The 20,851-nt window shown below is 41.8% G+C and overlaps 1 protein-coding gene across 2 annotated transcripts in view; it reads right to left on the minus strand.

The window, feature by feature from the left end:
• Positions 1-7,813: 7,813 nt before the first annotated feature.
• CFLAR (CASP8 and FADD like apoptosis regulator) overlaps positions 7,814-20,851 on the minus strand; it is a 99,961-nt gene continuing 86,923 nt past the window's right edge. For both annotated transcript variants that reach the window (XM_088475501.1, XM_088475502.1), the window contains exons 7-10: positions 17,345-17,382; positions 11,096-11,180; positions 10,396-10,903; positions 7,814-8,051 (exon numbers count right to left, since the gene is read on the minus strand). In XM_088475501.1, coding sequence (XP_088331627.1) covers positions 7,922-8,051; positions 10,396-10,903; positions 11,096-11,180; positions 17,345-17,382 — 761 coding nt within the window. In that variant the 3' untranslated portion in view covers positions 7,814-7,921. The remainder of the gene's footprint in view (positions 8,052-10,395; positions 10,904-11,095; positions 11,181-17,344; positions 17,383-20,851) is intronic.

Consider the following 20,851-nt stretch of genomic DNA (forward strand, 5'->3'; position numbering starts at 1 on the left):
ACAGCTTCAGCTTTAAAGCTCCCAGCATGCATCGGTCCGCCTCCCTATATACCCCGCCCCTAGCCACAGGCAATCAGTTTGTAAACAAGTCTATCGGCAAGAGACGGAAAGTGGAGAAGGAAGTACAATGTACACAAGAAACACTCTCAAAATACGAAGAGGGAATCAATGATACAAAAAGGCAAAGAACAGATCCCGACTGAGGCCAGGTGTGTCAGGGTGGGCGCCCTGTGGACCCTATGGACCTCGAAGAAAAAGAGTTAACTGAGCTATGTTATACAAGGGTTGTTCAAAAAGTAATGCCTAAATGCTCACAACTCAAATTTTATTATAGATACAGATTTGAAAATTTGCAGTAAAATACTTTGGTCTTAGTAACAGAATGACTCTACTCAAAAAATTCACCATCTGCTCTCAAACATTTTCTCCACCTCTCAACCCAAGCAGTGTATCCACTTTGGAAAAATTCCAGTGGTTGGGGTTTGACCCAGGAACGTATGGCGTTTTTTACGACCTCTATGTCTTCAAAATGTTGACACCGGAGACAGTATTTGAGAGGGCCAAACAGATGAAAGTCAGTAGGGGCCAAATCAGGACTGTATGGTGGATGTGGCATTATTGCCCACCCCATTTTGGCAATGGCCGCAGATGTTGCCATCGAAGTGTGAGGTCTGGCATTGTCGTGGTGTAAGATGACATTTGACAGTGGAATTGTTGACCTTTTTTTGCAGATGGCTTCTTTCAGCTTCTTAAGTGTAATAATGTATCGATCACTGTTGATTGATTGGTTTGGTTCCAAGTAATCGATGAGAATAACTCGCCAATCCCAGAAGAATGTGGCCATAACTTTGTTTACGGATCACTGTGATTTCAACTTTTTTGGCCTAGGTGAACTTGCGTGTTTCCATTACTTTGATTGGGCCTTTATTTCTGGGTCATAAATGAATACCCAGGTCTCATCTCCTGTATGACATTTTCCAAAAACGTCTCAGGGTTGGCTTCAAAGTTGGTTAAAAGGTCATTGCACACTTCCACCCTCTGGGCCTAATGATCCCTGGTTAATTGCTTTGGAACCCATTTAGCACATACTTTACGATATCCCAAATCATTGATTAGTGTTTTTACAGTGCCATGGCTACATTCCAGTTCATCACTGACATCTCTGATGGTCACACGATGGTCTTTCTGAATCATGGCATCGACTTTGTGTCGGTTCTCTGCTGTCACTGCGGTTGATGGTCTGCCACCACGAGGTTTGTCGCATACGGACGATTCTCTGAGTGATGAATAAAATGATTTTGCACAATTGTGATGTGGGTCCCCCCTACTGTCTGTAATGTTGGCATAGTTTTGCACAGTACTAAGGAAGTATCACATTCCCTGATAAGTATGGTGCTGTATGCAGCATGGTGTTTGTGACACAGACTCAGGTGGCTCATGAACACATGCTGGAAGTGCATCCCAATGGGGCTGGGCCCACTGAGATAGCACTTTCAGCATGTGTTGGCACCCCTGAAATCTGGGCCGCAAACATCATAGCACATACCGCACCATACTTATCAGGGATTGGGTAACTTGGTGATACTTTTAGCATTTTATAATATATATGTTTCTTATATTTAAAATTACAATTTATGTTTTATACATTTTATAGGCCATGTTGGCCACGAAAACATAGAAAAACACAAATAGTTTTTGTCTTTTAAAATTAACAAAAAAAAAAAAATTATTTAAAAAAGTTTTAATAAAACAATCATCTTGTTTAAGTATAAAAATCAGTGTGGTTTGTGTTTTATCTTACCTTACAATAACGGAACTGCAGCACCTTCACGATAGCCATGCAGGTCTCTGGGATAATGCGTCCCAAAGCTTGAGCTGAGATGCGGGTCCCAAACTTGAGGCCTTCAAAGGAGCGTCCCGTAGCCAGGTACCTCAAAGCCACCGTGATGGCCATCCTAAACTTGGTGTCCTGCTTCTGGATATAGGGGGTCACCAGACACAGCAACTCCTGGAATGTGGGCTCATCCATCCGCAGGAAGTTGCGGTAATCGTCCAGGTTGTTCTCCCTCATCTCCGTCAGCAGGGGCATGTACGATCAGCTTTCCCTCTCCAGCAGCCAATCCTTCGTCCAGCAGGACCTAATCCTCCTTCTACACTGGGCCCTCTCCCTCTCCTTACTCCACTTGACCACAGCATAGGACAGCAGAGCTCTATGACGCCAGGGATCCATCAAACAAAAGAGCAGGATAGAACACAGGAAATAGAGCTGGATAAAGCACTTTGTAAAGCCAGGCAATACAAAGCAAAGCACAGTAGCTAGCAATGTGGAGCGTTCAGCAGGGTAAAAACCAAGCCTCACTAATCACAGAACAAACAGAAACTGCAGAGACCTTAAAATGGCTGCTGCTATTTATACCCCCCAGTCAATCCCAGCAACCCCCTAGTGAAGCTCAGCCCTTTATTTCATGCGATCTATCGCATGATTACATGTTGTTATGTGTGGCACATGATCAATCGCATCACGATCCATCATACAGTGACGCGTGATCGTACGACGGATCGTGTGTAAATCATGTGTGAAATTAGCATGAAAACGTACAGCAGGGACTGACAGGGCGCTCCGGGGAGTTGAAGGGAAAACGGCGGGGTGAGTTGCATCAGCACGCATCATGTAGGTGTATGGCCAGCAGAACTGTTCATTAGTGGTCTTAGAAAACAATCAGTGTCGATAAAGCTGGTCACAATCAATAGGATAAAGTTAGCTTTTATGTAATAGACTTGTTATTGTTACCTGCTGTGTAGTAACCTCCATAAAATAAATGGTGGTCTGTCCCTGTCAGCCGTCATGCACAGTGAAAGCGAGGTTTACAGACCAGTACAGGATGATGTTGCGCCATCGATAGGGGGTAAGTCGAGCGTGACGGGCAGGGTTGATTACTAGTAAATGAGACTTAATTTCAGCTGTAATGCTCCCTGCTTGGATTGTCCATGATGGCCTGAGATGCTATATGCACTCTTGTAGCACATTATAAATCATAAAGTGTAAAAGAAATAAAATAGGCTGGTGCCAAAGTGCATGTCGTCTTACAGAGCAGGAAGCGGGATGAAGTGTCGCCCAAATCCACCCCAGGTAGAAAGAAAAAGGAACAAATTGGTGGCTCTCCAGCGCTGATTAAGGTAACCTCACATAAACCCCTGGAGTAATCTGCTTCTTGTGCCAAGTGACACTTTCACTAACCAATGTTGAATGGAAGGTGACCGCTTCTTTTGATGGTCTAATTTCTTACTCGCTAATCTCGGCTTTGCAAAGTAAGGACATGTCCATCCAATATATTTAATAAGTATTTGTTTTTTTTATTGATGAAATACAAATTGGTTATTGTGTAGGGGAGCCTCCTGTGGCCCACTTCCGTAGAGAAGTGGGCGGCCTGGAAGAGTGATGACTCTATTTTCGCCAAATCCCGTCAATCTATCTCACTATATATAGACAATTGTTCTGCAAGCACCTGTAACGTTGTTTTATGATTAAGGAAACCTCCATTCTAGGGGTATATTTAATAACTGTTGGTTTGGTGCTTTGTTCGATAGTCTTAAAATGGCGACAGGAATCAATGTTCGTTTATTTATTATGAGTAAAAGCTGCCAAAGATCAGTGGCTTTGAAAAACTGGCAATTGGTAAATATACAAACTGTGCCAGGGCTCACCCACCAAAGGCCCAGGCTTTGCTTGGTATGCAGGCCATGCTTGGGTTCTTCAGTTCTGAGAGGGTTTAGCATGCCAAAAAGGTCCCGTCTGTGAGGGAAGGTAGTGGAGTAAGAGGGGAGCAGTGTGCCTCATCGGAGAGGGACCGATTCTACAGGTGCCACTGTAAACACCCTAAAAGACTTGCCTACTTCTGGTTCTAGTTCTCTCTGCAGAAATGAGTGCAGACAATTGGGAGAAGTGTCTTCCACCCAGAGTAGAGTGATATGGGCAGCTGATACCAGAACTGGAAGAGCAGACCACCACTGGTTACACATATATAAGCAACCACTGGTTACACATATATGTAAGTGTTTATTTTTAATAACAACAGAGACAAAACAGGTTATAAAGAGATCATACACAATTGACATATAATGCAGTAATGTAGAATCAGTCTAACATCCAATAGGTTATGATCAATAGAAAGCATTAATAAAATTCTGATGATACGTTTATGGACAATGAGACGGCTCAGACTGCCAGTACAATACAACATAGCACGAACCATGACCAACCATTAGCTGTGTGATCAGCATTTCATGTATGGATGATAGACCGGTAGCTGGCCAATCAAATGGTCCAAAAGAAACAAACCTCAAGACCATGACACATTACATATATACTATATGCTACCAAGGACTCATCGGGCTATTTGTTTCTTTGGGAGGAGATGTATCAAATCTTGGAGATAAATACAGTAGAGCCCATAGCAACCAATCAGCTCTAGCTGATCTTTTTCAAGCACATCCTGTAAAATGACAGCTGATTGGTTGCTCTGGGCAACTTGTCCACTTTATCGCTATACATTATCTTGCTACATCTCCCCCTTTGGTTCTTCCTACTTTGTCCCTCACAAACCCTGTCCACCTAACAGAGTCACCTGTACTTAATTCTTAAATTCATTTTTGAGGCTCAATGAAAACATCTAACTTACACATTTACTATCCCGTTAGCAACATATATGTTACTCACTTGCCCAAGTCAATATTAACCACTAGGGCAGGGATGGGGAACCTCAGGCCCGGGTGCCGTATAAGGCCCCCGGAACCATTTGGTCTGGCCTTCTGAGCTTTTTTCTGCTAGCCTCATCTGGCTAGCAGGGTGCATAGAAGGGCACCCTGCAGCCAGAATCTATGCAGAAGTGCTGCCTGGAGCACTCTTAGGACGCTTCAGACGGTCACACCGCTGCCCTTACAGCTCCCCGGAGCATCCTGAGGATAATCCGGGCATTGATGTAATTACTGGCGATAGTGGTCTAGCCCCCATGTGACTTTACACGGAGGGGGCGTGACCTGCACCAGGCCCGCGAATAATGTTATATATATCAAAATGGCCCTCGGCAGAAAAAAGGTTCCCCACCCCTGCACTAGGGTATAGTCCATCTCCTCTTCACTTGTTAATAAGTACCTCTCTGCACACATCAGGACTGGCTTATACACTGTAGGGGACTGTTAATATGGCTTCCTACCACCTCAGTCCCACATTATATCCCAAACTGTTCATCTTGTATAGGATAGTCTCTTCTGCTTTGGTAACGTTGGACACTTTCCCCTCTGTCCTAGGTCCTGGTGTCCCCGAGCCTTGTACAGTACAACTTCTGCTCAGTGACTGCAAATGAGCATTGATTCCATGCGTTTCACTGGCATTTATCACTAGCAAAATGCGTTATAACACAAACAACCACTAAATGAAATACACAGAGAAAATATAGGTCTATAAATTTCTGAATACATTACACGGAGCTGTGAAATGAAATGAGCCCTGTACAGACTTACTAAAAGGTGCTCCAGGAATAGGATTTTCAGAAATCCATAACGCTGATGGCCTTACATGTAAATGTAAATAGTTTTATAATCAAACAATGTGTTAATCCATACTCTACCTTTAAAACATAAAACCTGGTGTTAGAGTCAGCATGGTGACACAGGTCAGGTGACACAGGTCAGGTGACACAGGTCAGGTGACACAGGTCAGGTGACACAGGTCAGGTGACACAGGTCAGGTGACACAAACACGTTTTTTGTATGACAAGTCATGTCAGAAGTTATTTTCTATATACACACACACACCTATATTTTATATATATATATATATATATATATATATATATATATATATATACACACATATACACACACATACATACATATGTATATACACACACACACATTATTTATATGTATATATACAAACATACATATACATACACACACATATACACATTATTTATATTTACACACAAACATTAAAATATAGTTATAAAAATAATCTGTATCTCTAGAATATATCTAATCTGTAGTAATATAAAAAAAATTACATATACTGAGTTATATATATATATATATATATATATATATGTATATATATATATAAATACACACATACCTTATTTATATTTATCTATGTGTATACAGTTATTACAGTATATATACATACACACACGCACAAAAAAAAGAAATCTATATATCTATATCTATATCAGAGCTCTCTCTTTATCGGACACTTTTATCAGATGACACTAGGCACATTATGTTGTCCATTAAGGTGGATTGGGTATTGCGATGTCCAGTAAGGCTAGCACAGAACCTTAAAGCTGCATTTCCACATAAAGGTTTTTATTTATTATAAACCGCTGGTTTTTTAAGCTTGTCAAACAAAGCTGATTTTTGTTTCTTCGCTGTGTTCTCCAATAACTTTGCAACTTTACACTAAGACACAACAGTCATGGCAAATATTAGATAGATAGATAGATAGATAGATAGATAGATAGATAGAATTTACCTGGTTAGGCATGTCCAATGGCTCTGGTGGTATCTGCCAGGTCTGGCAGTCAGCAGATGATGACTTCCGGCTGTTCTGCTGTGGTTCCGGCGGTTATTATAGTTAACCCCTAATCCTTTCCTTATATGCCTAATCCTGACCCTCCCTTGCAGCAACCTAAACCTAACTAACCTCACCTCTCAAAGCCTAACCCTCCCCCCTAGTGCCTAACCTCAACCTACCCTCCGGCAGCTTAACTCTCCCCCTAGTGCCTAACCCTCCCACCAACAGACTAACCCTAACCCTTCCCCTCTCATAGCCTAACCCTCCCCCCTAGCGCCTAATCCCAACCTACCCTCCAGCATCTTAACTTTCTCCCTAGTGCCTTACCATAATCCTCACCCCAACAGCCTAACCCTAAACCCTCCCCTCTCGTAGCCAAACCCTTCCCCTTGTGCCTAATCCTAACCCTCCCCACCGGCATCCTAACCCTCTCCCGCTGCAGCCTAACCCTCCCAGTAGTGCCTAACCGTAACTTCCTCTCCCGTAGCCTAACACTAACCCTAACTCTCTGCGGCAGTTGCCTAATCCTCCCCTCCCATACCCTAACCTCCCCTTCCGCTGTTGTAGCGTAACCTTAACCCATCCTTCCCATACCTTAACCCCCCCTCCCATAGCCTAACCCTTTGCTGCCATAGCCTAAACCTAAGCCTCCACTGCCATAGCCTAACCCTCCCCTGCCGTAGCTATGATCCACCTATCCTCTACTCAGCGCCGTGTCTGGACGGCAGTGCGCCCTGTGCAGCACTGCCGCCCGTCTCGCTCCCCCCCGGCCCCCCTCCTCCCCCTGAGCGCTTACCTTTCCATCCAGGGGATGGAGGATCTTCCGCCAACGTTCTTGGCGCGCCGTGCACCACTGCCGGAGGTCTCTTCCTGCAGACCTCCGGAGCCGAGAAGTGTGTGGCCGGTGCCACTGGAGAACTCCGCCCTGTGCGGAGGCACCGGCCGCACCACCCTCCCTACGGCCCTGCCTCTACTGCACTCTGTAGAAGGATTGATCGCCCCCTTTAGGTGGAAAGTAGAGGATCCTGCCTGTAATAGTCACAGGAAAGAGGCTTTTCCCCCATACCGGTGCTGTGGTTTTTACATGGAAAACCAAACCTTTGTGTAGACCAGCACCTCTATACAAGCTATGTTCTTGTCTAGTTCTATACATATATAAATCAGTATAATATACTATATACAGAGCTAAAATATTACCATGAGGCAAAGAATCATAGCCAGGGCTTCTAGCATGCATATAAATGATGATATTTGGGGTCATTTTATTAGTTAGCACTTAAATAAATATTATATATAAATATATAATGAAGTTTAGATTATTAATGGACGGTTTTAAAAATGACAATAATGTTTCTAACGTGAAGCTGGATGAAGAAAGAGTTTCTTTGTGAGTGTGTGTCTCAGCTGTGGGGAGTATCCTGCTCTCTTACTGTAGATGATGCCATTGAGTTCCGTGTGGATATCTTGTATGTCCTGGTGTTTTCTGCAACCACAATAATGAGAGCGGATTGTTAGTAACATTACTTATAACCAAAAGGCTACAGCAAGCTCCAACTACACAAAAACATTCACGTTTTTATTTCTTACAATCCAGGTCTACGTATGAAGTTCTTTCTTAAGGTAAGAGTAACTATTACAGTACACACACAACGATTTTTTGAACGATAATCGATAACGATATCGTTTATCGTTCAATCGTTGAAAAAAATCGTTCACTTTCTGAGTTAAAACGATGAACGATTATCACTTGTAGTTTGTACAGGTTGAGTCTCCCATATCCAAAATGCTTAGGACCAGGGGCATTTTGGATAACGGGATATTCCGTATTTTGGAATAATTGCATATTCTAATTAAATATCTTGAGAATGGGACCTCAATATACACACAGAATGCATTTATGTGTTATATACACCTTATACACACAGCCTGCAGGTCATTTTATACAATATTTTCAATAATTTTGTGGCTCAAGCAAAGTTTGTGTACAGAAATTAAATTAATTTTTGTTTCATATACACCTTATACACACAGCCTGAAGGTTATTTTATACAATATTTTTAATAATTTGTGCCTTAGACAAGTTTGTGTACATTGAACCATCAAAAATTAAAGGTTTCATTATCTCAGTCATGCCAAAATTATTCCGTATTTCGGAATATATTCCGTATTTCGGAATATTTGGATATGGGAGACTCAACCTGTAATTCAGTCAGACTGACCAACTGAACGATTTTCATTAAGGGAATATGCAAAAATCGTTTGTAGTTCAAAAAAATCGTTCATTACACTTTAAAAAATCTGACAGATAATCGTTCATAAAATCGTTGGTAACAAAATCGTTGTGTGTGTATGCAGCCTAACTATTACAGTACATACTGAATTATCTAGTCTTGTAAGAAGCACATAATCTAAAATACAAATTGTTATAATGACATACAATTAAAAAAAATAAAAATATACAAATATATAATACATTTTTTATATATATATACATATATATACATATATATATATATATATATATATACACACACACACACACACACATATATATATATATACACACATACATACACACACACACACACACACACACACATATATATATATACCTTCCCCTGTAGTGACATCACACTGCTCCAGATTCCTGCGTGGCTCGCCAACCACTTTCCCGTACTACTATCACACACAATGGGGGATATATGTATCAAGCCTGCTAAACAGGACCGTAGCAACCAATCAAATTCTTCCTATCATTTTATAGCACGTATCGATAAATGATAGCTAACAGCTGATTGATCACTATGGACAGCTGCTCCACTCGTCCTCTATGGCAGGGGTTCCCAACCACAGTCCTCAAGGCACACTAACAGTCCAGGTTTTAAGGATAGCCATACTTGAGCACAGGTGACTTAATTAGTATCTCAGTTATTTTGATTTAGCCATCTGCACTCAAGCATAGATATCACTAAAACCAGGACTGTTAGTGTGCTTTGAGGACCGAGGTTGGGAATCGGTGCTCTATGGGATGGCTTGATACATCTCCCTGATAGACATAATATATCAGCCCATTACACTTAGCAGCTCCATTACCACCAGCCAATGTTAGTGCTTCCCCCTCCCCTTCCTATATGCAACACAGTTGGGCCAGAAAATAAAGCAGGGGCTTGTCCAAAACTTTTAAAACACTCTCAATGATGGATTGGGTCCACGCAAAGGCTGCCAGCAATGCCGGTCATAGCACGGACCCCAGGGCAAGCGGGACCCCTGAATTCCCAATTACTGTATCAGGGCAAGCGGGACCCCTGAAACCCCAATTACTGAATCAGGGCAAGCGGGACCCCTGAATCCTCAATTATTGTATTCTTGATGAAGACAATAGGGTCTCACAATGCAACACAGTCATTGTATTTGGATGTACATGACATCCTGCCCACCTTGGTCAACATTCGAGGTTCAAACTCACAAGCTGGTGGGGAACACACAGGAAAACTGGAGCAAGGTAACCAGTTGTTTGTCTTCAGTGTGTAAAAGTGGCAAAACCTACATGGTTGCTATGGGCAACACCAGTTCTTTGTTCTGCCTTGTACCAGTTTTTAAAAGTACAGATTTGGTGGCAGATTTATCAAACCTTCTAATGAGGCCAGGAGGGGAAGTTACCCATAGCAACCAGACAGCTTCTAGATACCATTTTATAGGAAGCACTTGATAAAGGATAGCTGGAAGTGGTTTGGTTGCTATGGGCAACTTCTCCATTTGTCCTCTTTGGACCGATTGATGCATCTCCCCCAAAGTATAGTATTTGTCGTTACCGCTTCAGGCGTTACCTTTTCTGCTTGTTGCTCAGTAATCCTGCCAGCGACTTCAGGTACAAAGACGGGGATCCTGAAGACCTCTGAAGCTCCATCTCATCCACCTTACAGTGACTCCAAAAAATGTCGGCTTCATTGGGTATTTGTGCAGCCCTCTGCGCCCTCCCTAGCCGTGCCGTGCACTGACTTGGGCCGTCTACTTCCACCAAACCGGCTTCCTCAGCGTCACGGACGAGATAGTTCTGGATAAAGAAAAGCTTTGGTTTTCCAATCAGTTTCGGACAAGACTGACCCGTGAAAAAGTTCTTCATTCTGTCTAAAGAGAGACCGGGAGAGCTTCCATCCAAGCAGAAGAGTGCGTCGGCGTTACCACGGCTGATAACAAAGCAGACGAAGACGTCATGTTGCCTGTGCTGTTCCATCGCGGCCACATCCTGCAGGATCCGCTCTACCTCATCCACATTTTTATACTTGTAGAGTTTAACAATGAAGTTTAGATCTATAAACGTGCTCTCAAGCATCTCTGTGGGGAGAGGAGGAGAAGAAAAGGTCAGTATTAAGTTTGAGCACTAATTCTATTAATATACCAGAATGACCTCATCTAACCTCTCATGTAACTTGAGAGGCCCCATTAATCTACATTGCACCATACAAATTCATGCAGTCTTATATGGCGTTAGATATATTATGATGCTAGTGAATGAGATCTGCTTACCTGCATCATTCCCGACACAGTCAATGATCAGACAGAAGCCCATAGTGTCCTCCCTCACTACATACCGCTCATCACTGACTTCAGCCTGCAGGAAAAGATTTGTGTGACATTAATATAAATCTGTCTCTATATACAGTCAGGTGCATAAATATTGGGACATTGACAGAATTTTCATATTTTGGCCTCTATTCACCACCACAATGGCTTTGACATGAAACAAACAAGATGTGCTTCAACTGCAGACTTTCAGATTTAATTTGAGGGTAATTACATCCAAATCAGGTGAACGGTGTAGGAATTACAACGGTTTCTATATGTGCCTCCCACTTTTTAAGGGGCCAAAAGTAATGGGACTATCAACTCAAAAGCTATTTCATGGACAGGTGTGGGCTATTCCCTCGTTATTTCATTATCAATTAAGCAGGTAATAGGTCTGGAGTTGATTCTAGGTGTGACATTTGCATTTGGAATCAGTTGCTGTCGACTCTCAATATGAGATCCAAAGAGCTGTCACTATCAGTGAAGCAAGCCATCATTAGGCTGAAAAATCAAAACAAACCCATCAGAGAGATAGCAAAAACATTAGGTGTGGCCAAATCAACTGTTTGGAACATTCTTAAAAAGAAAGAATGCACCGGAGAGCTCAGCAACACAAAAAGACCCGGAAGACCATGGAAAACAACTGTGGTGGATGACAGAAGAATTATTTCCCTGGTGAAGAAAAACCCCTTCACAACAGTTGGCCAAATCAAGAACACTCTCCAGGAGGTAGGTGTATATGTGTCAAAGTCAACAATCAAGAGAAGACTTCACAAGAGTGAATATAGAGGGTTCACCACAAGATGTAAACCATTGGTGAGCCTCAAAAACAGGAAAACCAGATTAGAGTTTGCCAAACAACATCTAAAAAAGCCATTACAGTTCTGGAATAACATCCTATGGACAGATGAGACAAAGATCAACTTGTACCAGAGTGATCGGAAGAGAAGAGTATGGAGAAGGAAAGGAACTGCTCATGATCCAAAACATACCACCTCATCAGTGAAGCTTGGTGGTGGTAGTATCATGGCGTGGACATGTATGGCTGCCAATGGAACTGGTTCCCTTGTATTTATTGATGATGTGACTGCTGACAAAAGCAGCAGAATGAATTCTGAAGTGTTACGGGCAATATTATAAACTCATATTCAGTCAAATGCTCCAGAACTCATTGGACGGCGCTTCACAGTGCAGATGGACAATGACCTGAAGCATACTGCAAAAGCAACCAAAGAGTTTTTAAGGCTAAAAAGTGGAATGTTATGCAATGGCCAAGTCAATCCCCTGACCTGAATCCGATTGAGCATGCATTTCACTTGATGAAGACAAAACTGAAGGGAAAATGCCCCAAGAACAAGCAGGAACTGAAGACATTTGCAGTAGAGGCCTGGCAGAGCATCACCAGGGATGAAACCCAGCGTCTGGTGATGTCTATGCGTTCCAGACTTCAGGCTGTAATTGCCTGCAAAGGATTTGCAACAAAGTATTAAAAATTGAAAGTTAGATTTAGGATTGTTTAGTTTGTCCCATTACTTTTGGCCCCTTAAAAAGTGGGAAGCACATATAGAAACCGTTGTAATTCCTACACCGTTCACCTGATTTGGATGTAATTACCCTCAAATTAAATCTGAAAGTCTGCAGTTAAAGCACATCTTGTTTGTTTCATTTCAAAGCCATTGTGGTGGTGAATAGAGGCCAAAATATGAAAATTCTGTCAATGTCCCAATATTGGCCATTGCATAACATTCCACTTTTTAGCCTTAAAAAACTCTTTAGTTGCTTTTGCAGTATGCTTCGGGTCATTGTCCATCTGCACTGTGAAGCGCCGTCCAATGAGTTCTGAAGCATTTGACTGAATATGAGCATATAATATTGCCCGAAACACTTCAGAATTTATTCTGCTGCTTTTGTCAGCAGTCACATCATCAATAAATACAAGGGAACCAGTTCCATTGGCAGCCATACATGCCCACGCCATGACACTACCACCACGTGAGTCCCGTATAAATAAGTGTAAGTGATGTACAAGTGAGTCCTGTATAAATAAGTATAGGTGATGTACAAGTGAGTCCTGTATAGATAAGTATAGGTGATGTACAAGTGAGTCCTGTATAAATAAGTATAGGTGATGTACAAGTGAGTCCTGTATAAATAAGTAAAGGTGATGTACAAGTGAGTCCTGTATAAATAAGTAAAGGTGATGTACAAGTGAGTCCTGTGTAAATAAGTATAGGTGATGTACAAGTGAGTCCCGTATAAATAAGTATAGGTGATGTACAAGTGAGTCCCATATAAATAAGTATAGGTGATGTACAAGCGAGTCCTGTATAAATAAGTATAGGTGATGTACAAGTGAGTCCCGTATAAATAAGTATAGGTGATGTACAAGTGAGTCCCGTATAAATAAGTATAGGTGATGTACAAGTGAGTCCTGTATAAATAAGTATAGGTGATGTATAAGCGAGTCCTGTATAAATAAGTATAGGTTATGTACAAGTGAGTCCTGTATAAATAAGTATAGGTGATGTACAAGTGAGTCCTGTATAAATAAGCATAGGTGATGTACAAGTGAGTCCCGTATAAATAAGTATAGGTGATGTACTAGTGAGTCCTATATAAATAAGTATAGGTGATGTACTAGTGAGTCCTATATAAATAAGTATAGGTGATGTACAAGTGAGTCCTATATAAATAAGTATAGGTGATGTACAAGTGAGTCCTGTATAAATAAGTATAGGTGATGTACAAGTGAGTCCTGTATAAATAAGTATAGGTGATGTACTAGTGAGTCCTGTATAAATAAGTATAGGTGATGTACAAGTGAGTCCTGTATAAATAAGTATAGGTGATGTACTAGTGAGTCCTGTATAAATAAGTATAAGTGATGTACAAGTGAGTCCTGTATAAATAAGTATAGGTGATGTACAAGTGAGTCCTGTATAAATAAGTATAGGTGATGTACAAGTGAGTCCTGTATAAATAAGTATAGGTGATGTACTAGTGAGTCCTGTATAAATAAGTATAGGTGATGTACAAGCGAGTCCTGTATAAATAAGTATAGGTGATGTACTAGTGAGTCCTGTATAAATAAGTATAGGTGATGTACAAGTGAGTCCTGTATAAATAAGTATAGGTGATGTACAAGTGAGTCCTGTATAAATAAGTATAGGTGATGTACAAGTGAGTCCTGTATAAATAAGTATAGGTGATGTACTAGTGAGTCCTGTATAAATAAGTATAGGTGATGTACAAGTGAGTCCTGTATAAATAAGTATAGGTGATGTACAAGTGAGTCCTGTATAAATAAGTATAGGTGATGTACTAGTGAGTCCTGTATAAATAAGTATAGGTGATGTACAAGTGAGTCCTGTATAAATAAGTATAGGTGATGTACAAGTGAGTCCTGTATAAATAAGTATAGGTGATGTACAAGTGAGTCCTGTATAAATAAGTATAGGTGATGTACAAGTGAGTCCTGTATAAATAAGTATAGGTGATGTACAAGTGAGTCCTGTATAAATAAGTATAGGTGATGTACTAGTGAGTCCTGTATAAATAAGTAAAGGTGATGTACAAGTGAGTCCTGTATAAATAAGTATAGGTGATGTACTAGTGAGTCCTATATAAATAAGTATAAGTGTAGATCAGATAAGACATGAATTCAAAATCTTTACCTAACGAGACATTTAAAAATAAAAATCCCTCACTATAGACATTAGTTTACTAAACAAATCCCGGTAATAACAATCCTGGAAGCCTAAATACATGCACAGTGTCACTATTGTTAGCTATCCTTCTATATACATGTACTGTAATAACTGAGAGATAAGTCAGCCAGAAGAAATGAAAGCAAGCGCGTGTAGCTGGAATCCCCCCTCTCACACATTCAGTTTCCTATCCTACTACACACAGTTATTGTACTTTCCGGCTGACTGCTCTGAACATCATGTGCTAGGATGGAAGAGTTTCATTTAGAACCAGCAAAACATTTATAAAACCTGGTCAGTGTTACGTCACCATAGGAGCCGGCTCCACCCACATCGCTGTCATCATCAGACCCGTGCACGTTACAGCATACATACAACTTACAATATTTTGCACACAGAGCTTAAAAGCTCTAAGAGTTCCATTTACCAATATTCAAACTTGGGGCCTGATTCAGAGCCACTCGTAAGCGGCAGCTCGTTCGCTCCGAGCGATGTTTGCCCAACTGCGCATGCGTACGGATCGTTATACGCATGCGCGAACCAGTCAGTGCGGCCGAAATTCATGTGCTCGCAAAATAGCGAATGCCTGCTAATTTGAGTGACAGAATGAGGCGTATGTGGGTGGTAACAGGGGAAGGTGCTTGAAAACGGGGAGTGGAGATCCGATCGCAGGCGTGCTTAAAGGTCAAAACGGGCGTTTTAAGGGAGTGCATAATTAATCCAGCAGCGTCATTGACCACGTCACTGGGTTATTTTAACTCAGAACTGCTCGCAAAATAGTGGTTGAAAAAACCAGCCACAAGAATAGCGAGCAGTTCATACGCTGGTCGATGTACTCGATTAATCTAATAAATAGCGGACATGACGTATGGTGCGAGCGGCCAGGGGGCGTATTTTTCAAATTTACGTTCGCATGTTTTGCTCGCTCGTTCAGACTTAGAGGCGTGAACAGACCGCAAAGTGCGAACGGTTCATTTGAATAGCCACCCCTTTTTAGAAAACGAACGACCGCAAATAGCGAGTGGCTCTGAATGAGGGCCTTGGTCCTGATCATGTTAATTTCCTATCGCCGCCTATAAGAAATAATGTATTGTAGGAATACACCAATGATTGCATGCAGGGACTGGGGTTTCAATAGGAGCCCGTCCCTACTATGGCCCATATTCAATTTGAGGCGAAAAGTCAGTTGCTGGACTTTTCGCCGTCATCGGAGGTTTTGCAGGTGAAAAGTTATCGCACGCGTCCCCGCGTATCCCCGTATTCAATTTGGAATCAGCGAAAATGAAATCGGCAAAAAGTCCTGCCATTTTAGGGGAAATCAGTCTGACACTCCCAAAAGATGCTCTGACATGGGGGATCACTATGGGTACCCCCGAATAGCCCTGCTAAAGGTATGTGGGGTCTTTAAACGGTCTCAATAGGTGCTGTATAGCGTATTTGGGAAAGTGATGAAGAATAGTATTTAGCATCTTTTTTGGGGAAAAATAAGGTGTCTCATCAAATTAGGGGTACATGAAAATAGGTATTAGCATAATTTGAAGTGGCTAATGTGAAGTTTTAAAATCGTGAAAAATCCACCTGCCGCTACCACCTGCAATCAAAAAAACACCTGCCGCATACCTGGGGACCCCCCCTGAGTCTATTTCGCTAGTTTAGAAGTGTCCCCCCCAATGTTTTTTTTTTTCCCAAAAAATAAAAGTACCTTTTTTGGGGTGTCCTGCGGTCCTTTTTTTAATTTTTTTTTAACACAGAATAACTTTGGGAGACTGTCCAAGGGGAGCAGGGTGGTTTTTGGAAATCTGCACCCCAAAACCCCAATTCTGCACTTGTTCTCGCCACCTATTTAATGGTGATACTTTTTCGCAGGTCCCAATGCATAGACTTTTCGCTCCGGCGAAAAGTCGGGAAAATTGAATACGGGGATAAGTCAAACCTGCGAAAATGACGTCATCGGCTATGAAGTATCGCCGATAACGGGTTTTCTCGGCCTAATTGAATACGGCCCTATGTGTGAAAAGTAAAGTTATGGTCAGCCTACAGGTCAAACCGATGCGAGAGAGTATAGGTAAAGCCAGCTTAAAGTGTCATCGCCTGCGCTTTTAAAAGTCGCTATTTTTTATAATGCAAAACCAAGTTTGTTTCAGCTTTAAAAAGAATTTGCCTCTTTAAATCTGGAGGGCTCAATGTCGCCACTGTCCGCACCTCTCAGGCGCTTACATTTGGGTTACGGGGTGTTTGCACGCCAGCTTGTATAATGCCCTGTCCAGCTTGAGTCTGTTATGTAGTCCGTCAATACACTGTACAGCGTAATGTATATCACAGCATTAACCTTCAAGCCGTCTACCTAAGCGCCATGATGTGTCTGTGCATCAGTCTCCCTGCCCTGTCCTTATTATACAGCAAGCTTCCTATTTACTACATAGCAAGTAAGGTCTTTCTCATAACACCCCATCATAAAACATATATTGTTGTAATTTGAAATGCACGATCTGCAAAGCATTACCTGCATGGCTGATCCAGTTTCCTGTACTGGTGTGGCACCTAGACGTGGCAAGAAAAACAAATGAGAATTTAGCAATGTGCATTTACTTATACAACTTACTGTTATAGTAAAGTAAGCGGAATCGGTATGAAATCCCGGCTGCCGCATGGCCGGGAGTACGATTCCTGGAAGCGGCAGCCCGACAATACAGCAGAGCCCGGCAGCGGAAGCCCGACAGCGCTGGAAATCCCGATTGTCTAAAAGGCAAGTATAAACTAACCTAACCCTTCATTAGGGTGCCTAACCCTAACCTCCCCCCCCCCAAGTGCCTAACCCTAAACCCCCCTTCCCCGCTGCCTAAACCTAAGTCCCCCAGGGGGGTGCCTAACCTTAAGTACCCCCCGGGGGTGCCTAACCCTAACCCTCCCTCCCTCTAGCCTAACCCTCCCGGGGGGGTGCCTGACCCTAAGTCCCCCCCGGGTGCACTAAACCTAACCCTCCCCCCCCCGCGGCTGTCCACTCGCGGCACCCGGCATCCCTTCGATCGGGATGCCGGGCGCCGCTCTCCCGGCGTCGGGAAAATGACAGGCGTCTAGAAATAGACGCCGGTCATTTATCCCACGCCGGGATAAAGCAGTTGGGAAGCCGGCTGTCGGGATTCTGGCAGCCGGCTTCCCGATTTTATACCAAGTAAGCAGCTATAATATCTATATATCTCATATCTATCTATCTATCTCATATCTATCTATCTATCTCATATATATCTATCTATCTCATATCTATCTATCATCTATCTCTCATAATTATCTATCTGTCTAATATCTATCTCATATCTATCTATCTCATATCTATCTATCTCTCATAACTATCTATCTGTCTAATATCTATCTCATATCTATCTATCTCTCATAACTATCTATCTGTCTAATATCTATCTCATATCTATCTATCTCATATCTATCTATCTATCTATCTATCTATATAACTTATAGCTATCTATCTAACTTATAGCTATCTAGCTATCTCATATCTATCTATCTATCTATCTAACTCATATCTATCTATCTATCTCATATATATCTATCTATCTAACTCATATCTATCTATCTCATATCTATCTATCATCTATCTCTCATAATTATCTGTCTAATATCTATCTCATATCTATCTATCTATCTATCTCTCATAACTATCTGTCTAATATCTATCTCATATCTATCTATCTCATATCTATCTATCTATCTCATATCTATCTATCTATCTCATATCTATCTATCTAACTCATATCTATCTATCTATCTCATATCTATCTATCTATCTATCTCATATCTATCTATCTCTCATAACTATCTGTCTAATATCTATCTCATATCTATCTATCCATCTCATATCTATCTATCTATCTAACTTATAGCTATCTATCTATCTCATATCTATCTATCTCTCTATTTCATATCTATCTATCTATCTCACAGCTGAAAAACAGAATTCCTAATGTTAAGGATATTACTCCCATCCCCAGTGACAGGCCATTTGTCTGGCTGCAGAACACTTTTCCTTCTCAAATATTTGCTTAAAGCCACAGGAATCTGCAACTGAGGCCCGCATTCAATTTGATTCGCACCCGCGACACTTTTTCGCCTCCCAGGGCTTTCCGCCTACTTCGCCTGTTTTGCAAGCGGAAAAGTATCGCGCGCGTCCCCACGTATCCCCGTATTCCATTGAAAGTACGTGAAAACGGGACCCGGCGAAACTTAAACAAGCGGAAAGTACTGTCAGATTTGGGGAAATCAGCCCGAGACCCCCCAAAAGATGCTCTGACATGGGGGTAAGTTATGGTACCCCCCGATTGGTGTTTTTAAACGGGCTCAATAGCTGCTAAATAGCGTTTTTTGTATAAGTGGTGAAGAATAGTATTCTGGATTTTTTTTTTTGCAGAAAATTTGGGGTACTTGAAAATGGGGGTCAGCATATTTTAAAGTTGCTAAAGTCAAGTTTTAAAATTTGTGAAAAATCCACCTGTCGCAAGCACCTGCAATGAAAAAAAAACACCTGGGGCATACTTGAGTACCCCCCAGAGTCAAGTTCGCTAGTTTTTAACTTTGTCCCCCAACATTTTTTTTTCGCCCTCAAAATGAAAGTGATTTTTTGGGGTGTTCATAACTATTTTAAAAAGATTTTTTTATACAGTTTACCTTTGGGGGACTGTCTGAAGGCTGCAGGGGGGTTCCTGCAACGTTGCACCCCAAAACCCCAATTCTGCAATTTTTTCCGCCTGCTATTCATAGGCGAAACTTTTCCGCCTATTACACTGCATTGACTTTACGCCAAGGCAGAAAGTCTTTCAAATTGAATACGGCGATACTTTTCCGCCAGGCGAAATGACGTCATCGGCGAAACTTTTTCGCCGATTTCGGCTTTTCGCTCCAAATTGAATACAGGTATGACGGAAGGGTCAAGAAGAAGGGAATTTCCACCTACTGTACAATCTATTTGCTTTGCTCTATGGAAATAAGTCACTTCTGCTTCTCTGATTTGTATCCTGCATATCTGAAAACCTCACTCGCGTATCCTGGAAGCTGTCCTGCCCTGGGACACAGACACAGCAAAGTGTATTCCTGCAAGCGGTGGAGCGCGGCGTGATGTCATTGTCACATCATTGTACTGAGCAGAATCTGCTCACATTAATGTAAGGAGGAGGCAGCAATAGATTCTCCAACATATGTATAACCCGTGTTCATGTCCTGCCATGTCCTGTACTGTAAGTTACTTTTACCTTGTTTTGTTCATACGGTTTCTGCTTTTTAGTACGCTGTAAGGCGCTGGGGACCCCTTGTGGCACCATATAAATAAAGGATAATGATAATTCCTACACCAGGCTATTTGTATGAGAAGACACTGGATCATCTATAGCACAAAGGATGAATTAATTGAAAACTATACTACTCCCCTAAGAAAACGTAGGGGGTGGGGAACGCCTTGAAAAAATGAATTTGCCAGTTCTGTATTACATTTTCCCAATAGAAGGGGGTTCGTGATTGGTTCCCCCCCCCCCTCCCAAGGATTAGGGCGTAACTGTGAGAGAGATGTAAATGACCTGGGATGTCTGCTTGGAGAAATCCCCAGGGACCTTTTAGGAGCCCAAGAGGGAAATACTTCCCTAGGTGCCAGTGCAACTTTAATGGAAAATCTTTAAAAAAATAAAAAATAAATTATAATATAGACAGGGGTGTTCTAACATAGGGCGAGACCAGAAACGGGTAATGACGGCCATTTGTACTAGCAAACTTCGTGTGATTGGCGGTTTGTGAACTCCCTGCTGACGGGTGCTTTCTTGAGCGTGTTTTAGAATGTGGCCGCACAGGAATCAGACAGTTGTTTATGCTACGTGTATCACAAATGTTTTATTGGGTTTTACAGCTAATGTACAATTTCCATAAAATATGCCTATTATTCAACCACTTCTGCATTAGCCGATAATAAATGATTATTTGTTTGACTTTAATTGCTAGAAAAACACTCTGCAGA

The sequence above is a fragment of the Taudactylus pleione genome, unplaced genomic scaffold (assembly GCF_031769625.1).
Source record: "Taudactylus pleione unplaced genomic scaffold, aTauple2 ptg000173l, whole genome shotgun sequence".
In the NCBI taxonomy this organism is placed as follows: domain Eukaryota; kingdom Metazoa; phylum Chordata; class Amphibia; order Anura; family Myobatrachidae; genus Taudactylus; species Taudactylus pleione.